Source organism: Benincasa hispida, chromosome 11 (assembly GCF_009727055.1).
Source record: "Benincasa hispida cultivar B227 chromosome 11, ASM972705v1, whole genome shotgun sequence".
NCBI classification, from domain to species: Eukaryota; Viridiplantae; Streptophyta; class Magnoliopsida; order Cucurbitales; family Cucurbitaceae; genus Benincasa; species Benincasa hispida.
Window position 1 is genome coordinate 36,132,205 of NC_052359.1, and position 17,948 is coordinate 36,150,152.

The 17,948-nt window shown below is 32.4% G+C and overlaps 2 protein-coding genes across 3 annotated transcripts; both read right to left on the reverse strand.

Moving 5' to 3' along the window:
• Window positions 1-535: 535 nt before the first annotated feature.
• Window positions 536-6,135, reverse strand: LOC120089679 (fumarate hydratase 1, mitochondrial). The gene is made up of 17 exons (XM_039047039.1): window positions 5,749-6,135; window positions 5,500-5,617; window positions 5,217-5,366; window positions 4,630-4,740; window positions 4,331-4,414; window positions 3,887-3,985; window positions 3,716-3,766; window positions 3,579-3,628; window positions 3,384-3,465; window positions 3,187-3,281; window positions 3,033-3,099; window positions 2,893-2,943; window positions 2,582-2,677; window positions 2,347-2,445; window positions 2,203-2,232; window positions 2,050-2,115; window positions 536-866 (listed from the first exon to the last, which is right to left on the reverse strand). The coding sequence occupies exons 1-17, from the start codon at window positions 5,895-5,897 to the stop codon at window positions 780-782; spliced, it is 1,485 nt and encodes a 494-aa protein (XP_038902967.1). The 5' UTR covers window positions 5,898-6,135; the 3' UTR covers window positions 536-779.
• A 1,890-nt stretch (window positions 6,136-8,025) lies between these two features.
• On the reverse strand, window positions 8,026-14,420 carry LOC120091909 (kinesin-like protein KIN-14I). Of its 2 annotated transcripts, none has more exons than XM_039050072.1 (19): window positions 13,935-14,420; window positions 13,329-13,495; window positions 13,094-13,237; window positions 12,758-12,997; window positions 12,579-12,647; window positions 12,214-12,279; window positions 12,059-12,142; window positions 11,839-11,970; window positions 11,674-11,755; window positions 11,480-11,575; window positions 11,223-11,396; window positions 11,038-11,144; window positions 10,763-10,941; window positions 10,344-10,505; window positions 10,000-10,253; window positions 9,745-9,908; window positions 9,452-9,646; window positions 8,500-8,990; window positions 8,026-8,395 (listed from the first exon to the last, which is right to left on the reverse strand). In XM_039050072.1, exons 1-19 carry the CDS (start codon window positions 14,056-14,058, stop codon window positions 8,260-8,262), a joined length of 3,066 nt encoding a protein of 1,021 aa, XP_038906000.1. In that variant the 5' UTR covers window positions 14,059-14,420; the 3' UTR covers window positions 8,026-8,259. The 2 variants fall into 2 exon arrangements, with proteins under 2 accessions (XP_038906000.1, XP_038906001.1); XM_039050073.1 differs by having other exon boundaries at window positions 12,579-12,644; window positions 13,935-14,419.
• Between the last annotated feature and the right edge of the window lie 3,528 nt (window positions 14,421-17,948).

Here is a 17,948-nt window from a genome sequence, read left to right on the forward strand (position 1 = left end):
CACAACACTAACAGTTTCCACCAAAAACTAATAGTAAAAGTATTTTTGAACTAATTTTGAAAGGTTAAAAGTATTTTGGAAACTTCTGAAAATTCAAGAATATTTTTTTTTACATAAAAGAGAAGTTTAGGGATATGTTGTATAATCTAACCTAAGAAAAAAAAGTATTATTTACCGATCATATATAATAGATAATTTTGGTATTTGAATATGATTTACATCCGTGCTTGGCTATGAATTATGATGCAAATAGAAAATTTTCTTTGATAAACAGAGGGATACCACAAAAAATTATTAAATTTAATTATGAAATGAACTATACTAATATTCCTTCTTAGTTAGCCTTTCATCAAAACTGGATGATAAATTTCAAACTTTGTGCACAGTAATTACATATTTCTCCAGAAAATGTCGACATTGAATCCCTACGACAATAAATGAGTTGGCTCAAATGCCGCCTGGATGAATGCCACATTCTTCCATTTCAAGTGGGGGGGTGAAAAGGTCAATTTTCAAAGAGATCCAATAAGGGACGTACACGAACAAATGTCTCCAAAATAAATTATTAATTAGTTCCCGTAGGAAAAATTTTAGACAATATTTTCAAAGTAGAAGAGGAATGACCTCAGGAGACTCTTCTTTGTGGTCATTTTTATTATCCAGTTCAATCCTCATAAAAATGGATTTCTTCTTCCTTTTTGGAGAAAAATGAGAGTACCTATAAAAATGATTTTGATGAAACAATGATCCAAACACAGAAGAAGGAAGCTTTAGCTCTATCAATCAGATGGACCAATCATTTTCTCAGGCACCACATATTTATCAAAATCTTCATCGCTTAGAACTCCAAGCTTCAGTGCAGCTTCCTGCATAATCATAATATACCAAAACCACTCCAAATCAACAATAAAGCTATAAGATTTAAGTTTGAACACTTGTTCTATGTATTGTCCTATATTCTATTTGGTCCGACAAATCTACTTCTCGAGTTTAAGGTTTGTGTTAATTTGGTTCTTGAACATTCAGAAATATCTTACAAGTTCTTCAACTTTCAATTTTGTGTCGAATAGGTCCTTCACAAATTCGAAAATTTTAGGCCTCGTTTGGTAACTATTTTGTTTTTTAAAATTAAGCCTACGAACACTATTTCTACCTCCAAATTTTTTCCTTTGTTATCTACTTTTCACCATAGTTTAAAAAACCAAGCCAAATTTTGAGAACTAAAAAAAGTAGCTTTCAAAAAGTTGTTTTTGTTTTTGGAATTTGGCTAAGAATTCAACCATTGTTCTTGAGAAAGATGCAAATCATTGTAAGAAATGTAGATAAAATATGCTTAATTTTAAAAAACAAATACAAAAAATCAAATGGTTACCAAACGAGACCTTAAAAATTAACTTCTCTATCAATATAAGCTGAATTTTATGTCTAATGAAATCCTATATTTTCAATTTTTAATTTTCAATTTTCAATTTTGTGTACATCTGTAAAATAACCTAAAGTTTAGGAACCAAACAAATAAAAACCTCAAAATTCATGGACTAAATCAAACATTTATCAAATGTTGTAGTTTCGGTCCTTTTTAACTTTCTAATGGTTTGTTCCTATTTCTAAATTTAACAACAAAATGCTAACTCAATCCTTTTTATCTTTCCTTTAATCACTTAAGACTCGACACCTAACATAGAACATTTGACTTCAAATACTTGTTCATGTAGACATCTTATTCATTGTATAAGTTAAATGAATTTTTTTTTTTCAATATATGTGAGAGTGTGGGCTCTTGTTGCATACTTGATTAGACAGTTTGCCCCAACTACATCTAGAAATAAAAGGCAACTCATAAGATATTAAATTTTAGATAGGTGGGCTACCACAATTTAAACTCAACCCCTCTAAATCGTTAATTATATACACGTCCCTTATATTAAGATAAATCCCTCATGATTATAAATTAAATGAACTATTTAAAATTAGTGACATGACAGACTAAAATATGTAAACTGAAAGACAAAAATCTGATTTAACCTAAAATGTAAATACAATTCATACCTTCAAAGTGGACCCTTCCTTGTGGGCTCTCTTTGCAACTGCAGCAGCATTGTCGTAACCAATTTTCTGGAGACAATAAGCCAGGGACATATATTATCAAATAAAGTACCAAGCTTAAGAAAAATGAGAGCTTTCTAGCTGATGAACACTTACAGGATTTAATGCTGTGACAAGCATCAGAGACTGCAGGGCCAACAAATTTTACGCGCAGAGATAACCACAAGAATCATCAAGTCAAAATCTTCGATGCAAACAGTGTAGTATAAAGTATTTTTCAAGTATTAATAGAAAACTAACCTCACGGAGCAATTTCGAAATTCTTTCCCTGTTAGCTTGAATTCCCCTCACACAGTTCTTCTCAAATGAAGCAGAAGCATCCCCTAATAATCTCAATGACTGCCAATGAAGAGCCAGCATTGGAGATGAAATTCAATGAATCCAAAATTATTATTTGAACAATTAATTTCTGATATCATTATTTGAACATAATCTCTAGGCATAGTCACGGTGAAGAGATAATGATAGAACTTACATGCAAAAGAGCATTAGCTATCATTGGCTTAAATACATTAAGTTCAAAGTGACCATTTGACCCACCAACAGTTATTGCCACGTGGTTTCCCATCACCTGTATAAACAAGAAGAATTGCCATATCATCTTTCTAGAATAACAAAATAATATACATGAAATAATCCCTTAGATTCTGAGTATGCGTAGGCTCACGGAAATCAGCCAAAAAAATTTGGGGAACAAAAGGAAACAAGCATGATGCATTGACTGAACCTATACTAACTAATTCCTCTTACAGAACCCCATAATAAACTACGTTAGATAGTACTTACCTGAGCGCAGACCATAGTGAGAGCCTCGCATTGAGTAGGGTTAACTTTCCCCTGAAACGAAAAATATTGTTTAGGTTACAAAAGCCCAGAATGCACAGGCCACCAGATACACAGAGAGAAAGAGAGAGAGAGAGATTAACTGGCATGATACTACTGCCTGGCTCGTTTTCGGGAAGAATAAGTTCACCAAGACCACAACGTGGACCACTGTACACGTGAAATGAAGGGGGAAATATTAGAAAGAGGGGAAAAAAAAAACAAAGAGAAAGATTAACAAAACTAATACATATGAACCTTCCCAACAGGCGTATGTCATTGGCAATCTTCATCAAAGAAGTAGCAACTGTGTTAAGAGCCCCACTAGTTTCAACGAAGGCATCATGTGCAGCCTAGTAAGAAACAAAAGTTTTAGAATATAGAATTGGCTCCACGTGTGAAGGATGGCTACCCCAAATTGTGTAATAAGACTATAGGATGAAGCAATGACTAACCAAGGCTTCAAACTTGTTTTCAGCTGTCACAAATGGCAAGTTTGTTTCTTCAGCTACTGCTGCCGCTATTTTCACATCAAATCTGAACAATAGATAGCACCAATCTCAAAATGAGAAACACATTCAACCTGATCATCAAGCACAATATCCAAAAACTAGATTGGTTTACTTATTCAAACTAACTAAAAAATGTACCCCTTCTTTGTGTTCAATCCAGTTCCAACAGCAGTTCCACCTTGGGCGAGCTGCACATGGAATTCTGAAGTGTCAAAACAAAAAAAAAGACCAAAGAACAGACAAAATATACCTGGGAAAATCACACATCTTGCAACCTGATACATTCGAGGTAGAGTAAGCAAGACTCTATCAATACCATACTTCACCTGCAGTCCAAGTGCACACCAATCAGAAAATTACCCAAATGCAATTCAATGTACCCTCCTTTTTTTCATTAGACATAGTATAACTAAACTTCCACAAGCACAAAGAGAAAGAAGGCATACTTGTGTGGTATAGCCACTGAACTCTTGTCCAAGAGTTAGAGGTGTCGCATCTTGAGTGTGAGTGCGTCCAATCTTTACTATGTCTTTGAATTCAACGGACTGTTAAGATCATAAGAGAGTAATACAGGGAATTACAAACTTATGGAAGTGTGAAGGGAAAATAGAATGCAAAATAGGAGCCTGGAGTGTAAATAAACATACATTACTACCACACGACTCAATTAAAATATGCTGCACCTAGGATGGTATAATCAGATCCAAACAATGTGGATCTTGTAATGTTTTCCCATTTTTACACAGCTTAGTCCATGCAATCAAACAAGCATGACCGGTTAACATGGTGTTTTGTGTAAAAAAAATTGGGCTCAGATCATCTGGAGCATGTGATGATGCAAACAATAAAGTTGAAATTTTCAGCAGCATAGCTCTCTCAAAACATCAAACCTTTGAGTTTAGTGATGAATGTAAAATTTTCAATTTTGGTATGAATCTGGAATTAATTTCTGTTGCAGCTGCTATGTGCATTACCTGAGAAAAGAAAACAGTAGACATCAGAAGTAGGAGAAAAAGAACTAGTCAATTGAGACAAATAAATGTAGTTGTTTCATGATCAAAGTAATGAAGGCATAAGTTTGACCATTAAAATTACTATGCAAAAAAGAAGCTTGGGCATGGAAAACTGCTAAAATTGGTTAGTTATAGAATAGCAATAGACAAAATAACTTGGGCAAGCTAAAGCTTACAGTTGGGAATGTATCATTAGAAGACTGGGACCGGTTAACATGGTCATTTGGGTGAACAAACTTCTCACCACATTTATGACCAAGGATCTCAGATGCTCTGTTAGCAATGACCTGCCACAAAAGTAAGATGATCATCAATTGTACAATAGAGGTCTGTATTATCTACCATTCAAGTTACCAACGAACAAAATATACCCTAAGAGACATTCTAAAATGATTACTTAAACAGAATCCCCTATGTTCGGCTATTATCTGACCATAACATACTTATGAGACACTTCAAATATTAATGAAGCGCAATGTATAGTTATTCAGTCGAAGGATTTTTTTTTTACAAAAGATTATACTCAAGGAATGCATGAATTTGACACAACGAAGGAAAGGGAGGAAGGAAAGGACTGTTGTCATCTTACAGAATCTTAAAATCAACCGTTATTGACCTCTAGTTGTATGGCAAACTAGAGAACGATTCATGCAAAATCATAAAAAATGCGAAGTACGTATGTTTGCATTGCAATACGATCCTTTATAAGCAATCCATCGTTCTCGACACTTCATAATCAAAATAAAAACAGAGTTGTTCTAACCTCATTCGCATTCATGTTACTCTGAGTGCCACTTCCAGTTTGCCATACAACTAGCGGAAAATGATCATTCAACTTTCCCTCAGCTACTTCTTGGGCTGCTTGCATTATGGCTTTCCCAATGGTTGGATCAAGACCATACTCCATGTTTACCTATAAAAACATACTCGCGATGAGCAAGAGAAACCATTTCAAAACCGTATACCACATTTATCTCAGTTGCAAAACACAACAATAGCACAAAGAATCAAACATCACATTATACTTAATTTGAAAACGAATGAACCTTGGCAGCACACTTTTTAAGGACGCCAAAGGCACGAATTATAGGTTCAGGCATTCGCTCACGGTCGCCTCCGATCTCAAAGTTCTGCAACGATCTCTGCGTTTGAGCTCCCCATAATCTAAAATGCAACAAAACAGTTCATAAAAACTCATTTCGCTTCATTTATCATAATTTCCTTTGGGAAAAAAGGAACACAAAGCAATTATGGGTCAAGTAAATCCAAAAACCAGATGAACCAGAGAGACGAACCTATCGGAGGGAACGTTGATAGGTCCAAACGTATCTCTTTCCTCGCGAAAAGAGGTGGAGTAAGATCTCAATGACGTAGTAGCATAACGCGCCATCCCAAAGAGGTGGGAACGGGAAGATCGCCGGGACAAAACATACACGGCCGCCATTGTTTTGAGCTAAAAGCGAATATCAGTTTGGGGAAGAAGAATGAGAGAGTGATCCGGCAAGTAGGAGAGAAGACTAAGAATGGAGGTTTGGAAGGAGGAATCCTCGAACGGAGGAACGGACGGAGATAAGGCGCCGGAGAAATGGCAGGTGACGTCAGAATGTCGGAGGTGTTGTAAGAGAATACGGCGATTTATTTGGACGAACAAAATACATATTCAAAAGTAAAAGTGGAAGTGGTTTTCATGGCTGCGCCTGCCTCACATGTGACTTTTCTTTCTTAGGCCCAATTAAAGACGGCCCAACAAAACACCAACTCAAACCTTTTTTTTATTTTTTATTTATTTAATACTATTTTGGTTTATACTAAAAATGTTTAATAGATATTTTTTTAAAAAAAAAAAAACAATAAACTAGACTAAATTTAAGATTTCATGAAAGTATATAGACTAAAATTAGAGAATTTAAAGTATAAAAAACTAAAATTGAACAACTCATGATATTTTAACATTTTTCCCTCTTTAAGCTAATTTTAGTATTAACTTTTTGAACATTCTATTTATACTTAATAAATTCATAAACTTTAAAAATGTCTAATAAGATAGATACATAGTTTTTTTTTTTTAAAAAAAAATCAATTGATCTAATAGATACATGTTTAATAGCCTTAAGAAAAGGTAACGTTGAATGGAGCTTTAAATTTTCATTTTTGTTTTTGATACATATGTGAATTTAATTTTTTCTAATAAGCTTTTAAGACTTATTATTTTTTTTAAAAAAAAATTATTGACCTATTAAATACATAATTAAAATTAAAAGAAAAAAGTTTACATACTTATTAGACCGTTTTTAAAATTTGAAAACCAAACACAAAATTAAAAGTTTGAGACTAAACTTGCAATTTAACCATATTTATTTTAGTTAAACAAATCTTGAACATTCAACTAAAAAGGTAATATGTATTCTTATCTATTAAGGTATGCTCGAATAGATTACTACTTGAATTGAAGTTTTATATGGAGGCTTTGCAAAAGAGATTGTTTGACATAACTAGAATAATGTGGCCAACTTTTACATATTGTGGCAGAAACATTTAATAATTTTTCCAATGATTTGTTGGGATAGTTATTTAGGGGCAGTTTGGGATAGAGATTATCTTTAAGATTGTAATAATCATCTCTTACTATATGAAATACTATTTCAAAACCTCAATTTAGCTACTGTAAACACTATTTGAAAATCCTCATTTGAAATTATTTAGGGGCAATTTGGGGCAGAGATATCTTAAGATTGTAATAATCACCACTTACTATATGAAATACTATTTCAAAACCTCAATTAGCTACAGTAAACACTATTTGAAAATCCCCATTTGCTACCGTATTTACGTTTTTACTATTTTACATTCATCATTTTTTATTATTTGTTACAATATTTACTATTTCATTCTCAAACTAAAATAGTTTATAAAACACATACTATTGTAACCTAAACTAAAATAATATACATCCCAAACATAGACTATTATAACCAACTATAATAACAACTCTTTACTACAAATGCTCCCTTAGATTTGGAACAAATCATGAGTAAAGATGATCAAATTTATAAAACATATAATACTAACTAATAAGTTAGGACAGAGAATCAAACATGATCTTTAGAAGAGTTTGCTCATGTTGAAAAAAGAATAAATTATATATTATTTTGTTATTAGTAGAGTGAAATTTGTTTTGTTGTCATTACTAAACGATGTGTTTCTAGGGTATCGTCCTTTTAAATAAATAAATAGAATAAATTATATCTTTAGAAGAGTTTCCTCGTGTTGAAAAAAAATAAATTATTTCGATTCAACCGTCTCTTTTCGACTTGTCTTGAATGGTCTATTTTTTATACCAATTTATTATATTATTACTTTTTTTTTTTATAATTCCCTTTTCTGCAAACACTGACATGTATAAGATACTGACGAGTCATTTTTATTTTTATTTTTTTTTATTTTGACAATGTGTGGTAGAAGAATGGTTTTACATTAGCATAGTGGATTAATCTCTAACTTCAATGGTTATTCATAAAAACATGTGAAAACAAACAAATATTAAATTCATAAGGCAAAGCAGAAAGGTTATGGAGCTGTTAACACAGTTTCTGTCATAAACCAAAATACAAAAGCAACAGAAATTATTGCTTCTTTTCACCATTACAATAATTAATTACAACAATTAAGAAAGGGGGAAAAAGTGGAAAGACATGTATAAAAACACCTTTCTCTCGTTTCAGCATAGCAATTAAAAATTAAAGAAAAAAAAAAAGGAAATCAACACTCCCTCACTTTGTTAAAGAATAAAAAAATAAGAAAAATAATTATTGTTTTCTATTTCCAGTTCTGCGTTTGTTATCAGCAGAATTAGGCTGTCTCCCATTTCTGTGCAGTGGGTGGGCAACCCCATTTGATATCTTCTGTGAAGGAGAAGGTCCCGTTGAAGAACTGAAGTTCTTGCTGCAGAATTTCATTAAAAAAGAAGCCATAATTTCATTAGATAAACTTTGAAGTTAAAACTATGCATAGAGAGAAGAAGCATAGCTAGTAATTATAGTGATTACCTTAATTCTGGGCTCTTTACTGGCTTTCCATTGTTCAGCTTCTTCGTTTTCGACCCGATTCCGCTGCCTAAACTTGTAAGTTTAGACTGGTTAAATTGCCAAAGCAAATCTGGCTCAGAAGAGTCGCTTGTTCCAGCATCGAGATCGTCGATATCATCAATGGCAACCATGTTGAATCGGTTAGCTCCAGTCAACATACTGTATCCTTGTTCTGTATACAGTTTGGAGGAGTTTTGAAGATATTTCTGATAGAATACGTCATTTAAGTGACCATTTTCTGCTTCCCAGCATCCCAATGGATTCTCGATTTGGTTAATGTCTTGCTTGTTAACCATTACTTTGTCAACCCACTCACCTGAGGCCGTGTCTTTATCATCCTCCCTGTAGTTCAAGCAAGGAGTACTAACGGGTGGCCATGGAGGTGAATTGGCCAACAACTCATCCATGTCAAAGCTCTGCCTCTTCTGTCTCATTGCAGAGTTATTATGAAGCTGAAGCATTGATGTCAAGGTAAAACCTCATGTTAGAGTAATGGACAAATTTACGTGGGAAAAAGACTTCTGAAATAGTTAACAGTAAAAAATCATCCATCAAAGTGTGGATTCATAATCACCAACACTGAACTACCATACTTCATTTCTCTTCAAGCGACACTGAGGAAAATTTTCATTGAAATATATTTTCATAGAGGTTTTGGCTAGTAGGTGGTTCATTGGCAGTAGGTGGTTCTCATTGGCAGAACCTATTGTTTTGTGTTTTTTTCCTACAAACTTCCACTGAGATAAAATGGAAAAAATTTACAAGTGTTCTCCTGCCAATCATTAGCAAAGAAACAGTTTTGAAGAAGAAAGATCATGTGAATAGTTTTACTCTTGTTCATGAATTGCAGAATCCAATGAAACATAACTAGCTAAATTAATCGTTGTGAACAGATGCCTCGAGGAAAAAATACCTCAATGTTGCCTACATCGCCCATAGGCTGACGGCGAATTGTATGTTCAACCAATACATCTACATCCTGACTTTTAGGCCGGAAAGGTGATAGCTCACTAGCTTTTGTCTTGAATTTCTCAGAGTTCGCAGAAGCTGGAAGTGGAGTATGTTGTGCCCCCTCTTTCCTTGCAAGTGCTGCCTTTAAACTTGCAATCTGACATTAAGTGAAGTTCTCACTTGATGAGTATACTAATAGAAGAAGCTTGGATGAGCATGCTTGAGATTAATCAAATGAGACCAAAATGTCAAAACCTGTTCTTTGAGCTCTTTAACATCTGAAGTATCTTTGTTCACTCGAGCAGCACCGAGTTCGACTGTTGCAACTCTCTCTGCAAATTTAAGTGTACTTAATGTCTCTCCAATAGCATCAGGTTCTGGGCTAATGTGAACAAACATCAATGTCTTGGCTTGCCCACCTAGAAAGTTATCGATAAATTCAAATTGTTAGTCAATCTGTGAGAGATAGAGTGTGGATTGATAGCTATAGTATGTATACTTTCATCTTACCAAGTGAATCCTGAAGAAGTTGTGTCAATTTGCTATTCCTGTAAGGGACATGGGGATTCTTTTGGGCAAGAGAAGCAATCACATCACCTAGAGCAGAAAGAGACTTATTGATATGTTGTGCCTCTTTTAGCCTATCTCCAGTCACCTCAGACTTGTCAACCCTCTCACTTCCTGCCAAATCTACAAGATGCATGCAGCCACGGAGAATCGCTCCAGATGTCAAATCTCTTCCTTGAACGTGAACCGTCAAACAACTACAAAATGATTCAAACTGAAGTTAGCCTGGTGCCTGGTGAAGCCGTATATACATTTTCTCAATACCACAAGATATATGAGTTATTTACCTATGGGAACGGCTACTACGGTCATTTAGAGCTGTTGCCCCTACAGCACGATTCCTTTGGCCAAGGTTCATTAGATTAATGATATCCAAAGTTGACGACACACTTACAAGATTAGCATCTGGTACACTAAGTCCATTTTGAGAACTATTTCGAATTTCTAATGTAAAATTAGTCAAGGAAAGCATTTGATTGAAAGCCCCATAAAAGCATTATTATTTATCTAGATTCTGGAACTGCAAACGATCAATTTTGTAAGCTGAGGCATGGATACAACAGAAGTATTACTTATGTGCATCTCCATATGACTTGCAGCAAATTGATAAATTTGTCAACTATACAATGAACAGAATGCAATAGAATGCAAAAAAGCAACTTATGACGACAAACTAAGTATAAACAAGATCAACTATGAAGGATATCTTTTATTAGTTCCGTCAGTGACAAGGAGATCCCGGACTTGCTCATTATAAATCTCAATCATTTGAACAGAAACATCATAACGATAGGTCTCCTTTCTTTGATCTGCTATAAGGAACAAATCTCCCAATGCTCTATAATTTACTCCTTGACTCTTCTCTGTAAGCTCTTTTGGCCCAGACTAGACATGTAGACAATGAGAGAGATGAGCCCAGATCTGAATTTCAGATACTCTTGCTTTTTCGAGGAAAAGTATAAATGCTTAATAAATACCTACCATAGTAAAAGTTTTCCCTGATCCTGTTTGCCCATATGCAAAAATACAAACATTATATCCATCAAGAACAGATCGAATGAGTGGCTGCATATCGGCAAAGACCTCCACTGCAATAGAATGAGAACAAATTGTCAAAATATGTGTTAAAAATTCTATACAGCTACAAAGTTGAATAATTCATCAACCTTGTGTAGCAGAGGGACCAAATACTTTGTTGAAGCTGAAGGATCTCTGTCCCTTCCCATGCTTTGAGGGGGCATTAACTGTTATATTTCCATCTTCTATGTGATCCACGACACTCAAATAATTTGATTGATCAGACAAAAAGGGTCTAACTCGGCAGTAAACTCTTATGCTACCTGGTCGGTCACAATGATCAAAATATTTATAATCTTCCACATAAAATGCACATATAATTCATGTATATATGATCAGTGATTACCCTTGAGATCCTGCACTTGATTGTATAGCTTACGGTTTTCCTCGAGAACTTTATGATATCCAGATGCAGCATGAGCAAGACTATGTACATGCATACCTATATAAAAAAACGAAGCCAGAAATTTGAAATGAGACAAAATGTTATGTTACTCCCCAGTGAAGTTTGCTATTGGAAAATATATCTTGTAATCCTACCGAGGTTGTGAAACTCTTCACTAAATTTTACTTGCATAAACTGCATTCCAGCTTTTGCAGCGTGCAGTTCATGTTTTAGTTCCTACAATAGTAACTTAAAATTAGTATGAAAATGATGATCAATAAATAAAACACAATTAGTAAGAATATGTAACAGGTACATACCTGAACATCCTTTTGCTGCTGATCGAAAATCACTTGCTGCTTCAGGAGCAAGCTCTTTGATTGCTCCTCAAATATACTGCTTTGATGGATTATTTCATTCTTTTCCATCACTTTGGAGTTAAGATCCTCTGCCTATATAAATAGTGAAAAGGGTAAATTCATACAATTCCGCAATACCGCAATTGTAGGCTGTGTGAGTAAAAGAAGATCAACAACAGACCCTTTTAGCACCAAAAGCTGATTTCAAGAGCGACTTGTTGCTTTGTGAAGTAGCCGCAACTACATCTTTTGGAGTTGTTTTTGTCTGTTTGCAAAATAGGTTCCATAAACAAAATGTGAAGCAACAAATGAAACAAGATTGTTGAATCTACATACCAGTTCAAGGCTGGAAAAGCGATTCTCAACTTCATCCACAAGCTTGCTTAGCAATGATTCCACAAACTACAAGAAGATAGAGGAACATAGTTTAGAAAAAGTTATGGACCGTCCATTTTATACAAAATAGAACAATCAACTACATATGCTCTTATAACAGCAGGAACAATTGCCATTGATGATAGCCAGTATTTGTTGGGGGGAGGGGGGGAAGGTAAGGAATCATGTTCGGAATAAAGCCTCTAATTCATTAACAATATCCATTTATCTTGATCTAAGGCTACCACCAAGCACATCAAGACATTCTATGAAGAAAGCTACTCAAACAAAGTTACTCAAAAAGCAAGAACATATTCAGTCATCACCATTGGGATTTCTTCAGGCCTTTTATCCGTCAAAAGTGCACGAATGAGCGAGGTGCGAGAACTATTCTGCTACAATGAATAATTGACAAGAAAGAATGCAGAGTTTAAAAAAGGTTACAACAAATAAACTTGAGACAAACAAGTAAAGAACGCAAGGTTGAAAGGTCCACATTACTAACCGTTTTATTCCATTCGATGTTGGAAGAATTGAAAGATTTGTCATTCAAAGAGGAGGTTCTTGACAAGGAATTTGTGAATGGCTCTGAATTTTTCCTCACAAAGGACTTGGTAGTGGACATAGTAGCAGTGGGTTTTACATTTCCACCGAATTTCCAGACTCCATAGCCTCCACCCTGTTTCCACTCGCCATAAGATTTAAGAGCCAAAACAGTATTGACAACCCTGGCAGATTTCCCTCCCTGAAAAAGAAATATCATAAAAAGAAGAATTGTCAATCAAAGAACCCTTTTCTACCACTTAGTCATCATCTTTTTTCTCTCTCTCTTCATACATACTTGCTCTAGATCAGATGCCTCAAAGGTAGGAACTCCCATTTCTTGTATAGCTACAAGAAAATTCCTCACGTTCTCAAAATACTGAAATGCTGAGAGCGCAGCTCCATCAGGGATCAGGGCAGAATCACAAGGGCTTTCAACCACCTAACAATTGTTTTTGAGAGAGAAACATAAATAAGATTTTCATACAACCAGTGCCAAAAAAACAACAAACCCAAATGTGAATTTGGCTCACCTTAGAAACCGCTCCTGGTTGAATCTTATTGAGGACATTGCAGAGAATAATCCCACTTCTCAATCCAAGCCTAAACTCTTCCTCTGAAGGTTCAGCTGGCAAATCTTTAGCTGCAACAACCCCGATCATCTTTCTCAGCCACCCGGCAGCTTCATTTCTTCTGGATGCTAGTTTAAAGAAAGAACAAATCTCAATAAGTATCAGAGAAAGAAACAACTAAAAAACCCAATAAACCCCAAAGCTTAAAAAACTTCAATAGATCACGTTTAACCCTTCAAATAACCATTGCCCACATTGTCCCAAATAACAGTTCCACCAAAAATTCAGAAGCAATTGGGTATCCTGAGAGGGAACTCGTACTCAACAATCAAGAAAAAAAAAATCTCAGTACAGAACACAATTACGGTCAAGTAGATGAAAAAACAGAGGATCACAAATCCCTATCATCGATTTCTAAAGGCAGTAATCAAGATACTCAAAATTTTCTTGTTGTTAGAATGTATATCCAAAATCTGCATCAGTGAATTGATCGACAAACTAATTAATCAGATTCACAAGACTCCAAATATTTGGGAAAAAAGAAGAATAGAAAAAAAGCAGAATTACCAGCTTCCTCAGCTCTTCTAGATTCCAAATCAAGTCCTCCTCCACCATTACCAAGACGATTCCCATGCTGTTGAAGCACATCCTCCACGACCGATGCCACTGAAAACGACAGCGTTCTTTCCATGGATTCCACCTTCGTCTTCAAACCAGAAAAGAAATTCTCCCCTAAAATCAAGACCCAACTGCACCAAACCGCATCAGAATTGGGGGGTACTTGTGGAAACTAAAAAGATCTGCAAGAGAAAAATGACCAAGATGTTTGAATATTAATGGAGTGTTCCTTCCTCTGTTGGTGTTGTTGTTGGTAAGTAATGAAAAATGGGGTTAATGGGTAATGGAGTTTGTTGATATTTCTTTGTTATTAGTTCTCCTTCTTCATTGCTTCTTCCTTTTTCTGCTTTCAATTTCCTTTTTCACTTTCTCTCTCTACGAACAAAGAAAGATACTGAGAGTACAGCCCTCTTTCTCTCTCTCTCTCTCTCTCTATCTGTTATTCTTATGCCTTTAATACTCTGTACTGCTTTCTGCTTTTTCGAAGCTCAAAACCGAGCCTAGCACCGAACCTGCGACCTAACCTCCACCAACGGCTCTTTAAAGCGCGTGGATCGGCATTTTTTGTTTTTAACTATGTGGGAATTGAAATTTAAGAGGTTGGAGGTGGTGATTTATTGTTTTGCCACGTGTCACGTGAATAATGGGGATGATCTGTCCACGTAGGATCATTTCAAATACATTAATTAATTGCTCCTTTTTTTTAATGGACTACGCATGTATATCACAAATCTCCGTATAATTTATCCTTCATTTGAAAGCTATTACGTTTTTTGTTTTTTGTTTTTAAAAATTAGATCTATTTGTTCTTCATTTTTATAATAATTACAATTTTTTTAAAGTATAATAATTAAATTTTTAGTCAAATTCTAAAAATAAATTTTTTTTTTTTAAAATTTGACTTGATTTTTTAAATCATGAATGAAAAATAGATAACAGATAAAGAAGTTTAGAGGTGAAAGTGGTATTTATAGATTTAATTTTAAAAAAAAAACAAAAAAAAAATTACAAACATGATCTTAGAAATTAAAACTAAAAAATAAGGTTGAATTTTAATAACGAGGTACTGTTGTTAAGGATAATTTTGGTGTTTTAAAGTTTAAGATTATTAAGAAAGGATTTCTCAAAAGAAAAAAAAAACTTTAATATATTGATGAAATTTTTGAAAGTTCAATCATATATTTCTATAATTTAACCGATTTTAATATATTTTTTCATCGTATGATATCAAAACCTTATGAAAAATTAAATTAGAACATTAAAATTATTTCTCTCTACATATGTTTGGATTTTTTTAAGTAATTGTGTAGTTTTTTAAAAAATATTATTAATAGATAATAATAGTTCTTAAACCTTATTATTGAAATATTCAAACGCATTTTTGAAGGGATGATGAAACACTTTTTAACTTAAAAAAAAATCATTTTATTTTTTATTTTTTCAAGAATATCAAAATAGTTTATTTAAAGTTGTAAGTTTGAATGTTACATTAGAAACAGTCTTATATTGGAGACAATAGATTACAATATATTTTATATATCAAGATTTTAGTTTTTTTAGTTTAGTAACAAAAAATAGTAGGGATCAAACTCATTGATTTTAAAGATGATAATTATAATGTGTTATCTCGTGAATTTTACTCAAAAATTGACATCTAGACATTTGTTCATATATAAATACGTTGAACCCCATACATATATATATATATATATACATAGAAGTAATTAAACTAAACTACTAAATATGCAAAATGGATACTTTTAATGTCCTTTGAGTTGTTTGCTTAATAAACTAATTAATAATGAGAAAAAATGGTGAGAACATGACCTGTACTCTACAAATTCTTTTTTTCCTTTTTTTTACTTCTTTTGGATAATGACATTTATATTAACAAAGGTCTAGCTTAGAGGGGGAAAAATGAATGGGAAGTCTTTATGTATGGTATATGCTTAAATGGAAAGTATTCAATTAGAAGATTGATTGTAATTTGAGCATCTACCTACATAATTAAATTATTATTTATCGATTTTTTTTTTTTTTTTGTGTGGATATAGTAGCATGTTTATCGATATCTTCATAAATTGAAAATTCAATATTTCTTTAAGATATTTTAAACGTTTAAAAATTTGTTGATATCTGAATACACATGTTTTTAATAGTATATCTTTAGAATATATTTGAGATATATTAAATGAAAAAAAAAAAAGAAAAAGAAACAAAATTAACCAATTAGTTTAAAGTTTCTTTTAAAATTCATATTTTCTCACCCTTATTATCTCTGAGAAAAAGAAATAAAGTTGTATTACTCGAAACATCATTTTCTCTTTCAAACAAATCTATATTTATCAAATGTTTTATTCGTTGTATGCAACTTTGGAGGCACAATGTCAACATTAATGATGATAGTGATAATAATTTTACTACATATATTCCTAGCCTATTTATATGTTTCCATCGATATCCATATAAAACACGAAATATCATATGGATATTTGGAAAACATGTATTTTATTAATACAATATTTCATTTTCAATAGTTTGAAAAAGGATTTAAATTAATGTTTAGGATTATGTACTATTCGTCCACACCAACAACATAATTGATTAACCACCCAAATTCATCACTAGCTTAGTATATAACGACTTAAGTAAATTTGTTGAATATTATTATTTTTTTTTCTAACTATGTGAGGTGAAATTTTGAATCCCAGACCTAACTATTAGAGATATGTTCAAGATTTGGTAGCTTTTTAACAATTTTATTTATTAAAATTCAACAATTATTAGGTGAAAGATTGAACCATCGACTTTTAAAATGGTAATTGATATCTTTATCCATTGAATTATGCTCAAATTGATATGGTCAACAATTGAGATGTTTCTCTTCAATATGTGCGGTGGGAAATCCAAATTTTGATTTCGAGGTTGATAATACAAATACTATGTCAGTTGAGCTATGTTCATTTTGGCAACAATTGAGAATTTATTGTACCAAAAAGCTTTTTTTAGACTAGATTGTAAATGTCAATTCTCAAGATAGATATGTCGGACAAGCGTATGAGAGAGTATGCCACTTGAGAGAATGAGAAAGTATGTCATTTAAAAGAATAAGGGTCGTTTGGTTGGAGAGTTTTCTGCATGAAAATTAACATAGACATACAAAACTTATGTTTCATAGTTTTCGATACTTACAAACAAGGATTTTCTATTCCCTTTCAAAATTATGGTTTTTCCCCTTTTCCCTTCCCCATTTATTTTTTCATTTTATATATTATTTTATTAGGTATATAGGTAACTAATTAATTAATATTAATTTAACAAAATTAATGTACAAATTTATTTTGATAAATCAATAATAACCTATTAAAATATTTACTTAACTTATTTTTACAATAAAAAATTATTAAATTAATGCTAATTAATTAATTAACTAAAAATATCTTAAATATATTTAATTAATAAACTATGATTAATTAAATTTAGTTAGTATAAAAATTTAATTATATATGAGATTAATTTTAATGTGATATTCCTAGACATATAATCATTATTGATTATTTATAATTTTTAACTATTAATTGTAATTAATTTTTATTACTCCATTCATTTTTAATATATCATGTTTATAAAACTTTTTTAGTATTTTTTATTAACATATCATATTTTTATCTTTTTTATATAATACATTGTTTATTAAAATATGTTTCCTTATGTTGTTTAATTAAAATTATAAACCGATTAAGTATTAGATTATAATTAATATGAAGTTTATTAAATACATTAATCGGTTAATTTTAATTATAAATTATTCAATTTTCAAATATTTATAATTAAAATTATTATTGATTCTTAATAATTAGCTTTTATCAATATATTAAATGATATTAAAAGTAGATAATAAATAGAATTAATTTTTTAAAAAAAACAAAAAATAAAATGATTACTCAACCTGTTTAAATTTTT

What these genes read in the sequence shown, in the direction of transcription:
- LOC120089679 (XM_039047039.1), bottom strand. Translation starts at nt 5,897, where the DNA reads ATGGCGGCCGTGTATGTTTTGTCCCGGCGATCTTCCCGTTCCCACCTC. An exon ending in GACATACGCCTGTTGGGAAG is followed by an intron (nt 3,100 to 3,186) that starts GTTCATATGTAT and finishes TCACGTGTACAG; the next exon opens with TGGTCCACGTTGTGGTCTTG. An exon ending in TCACTATGGTCTGCGCTCAG is followed by an intron (nt 2,678 to 2,892) that starts GTAAGTACTATC and finishes TTGTTTATACAG; the next exon opens with GTGATGGGAAACCACGTGGC.
- LOC120091909 (XM_039050072.1), bottom strand. Translation starts at nt 14,058, where the DNA reads ATGGAAAGAACGCTGTCGTTTTCAGTGGCATCGGTCGTGGAGGATGTG. An exon ending in CAGGGAAAACTTTTACTATG is followed by an intron (nt 10,942 to 11,037) that starts GTAGGTATTTAT and finishes CTACATGTCTAG; the next exon opens with TCTGGGCCAAAAGAGCTTAC. An exon ending in GTAAAGAGCCCAGAATTAAG is followed by an intron (nt 8,396 to 8,499) that starts GTAATCACTATA and finishes GAAATTCTGCAG; the next exon opens with CAAGAACTTCAGTTCTTCAA.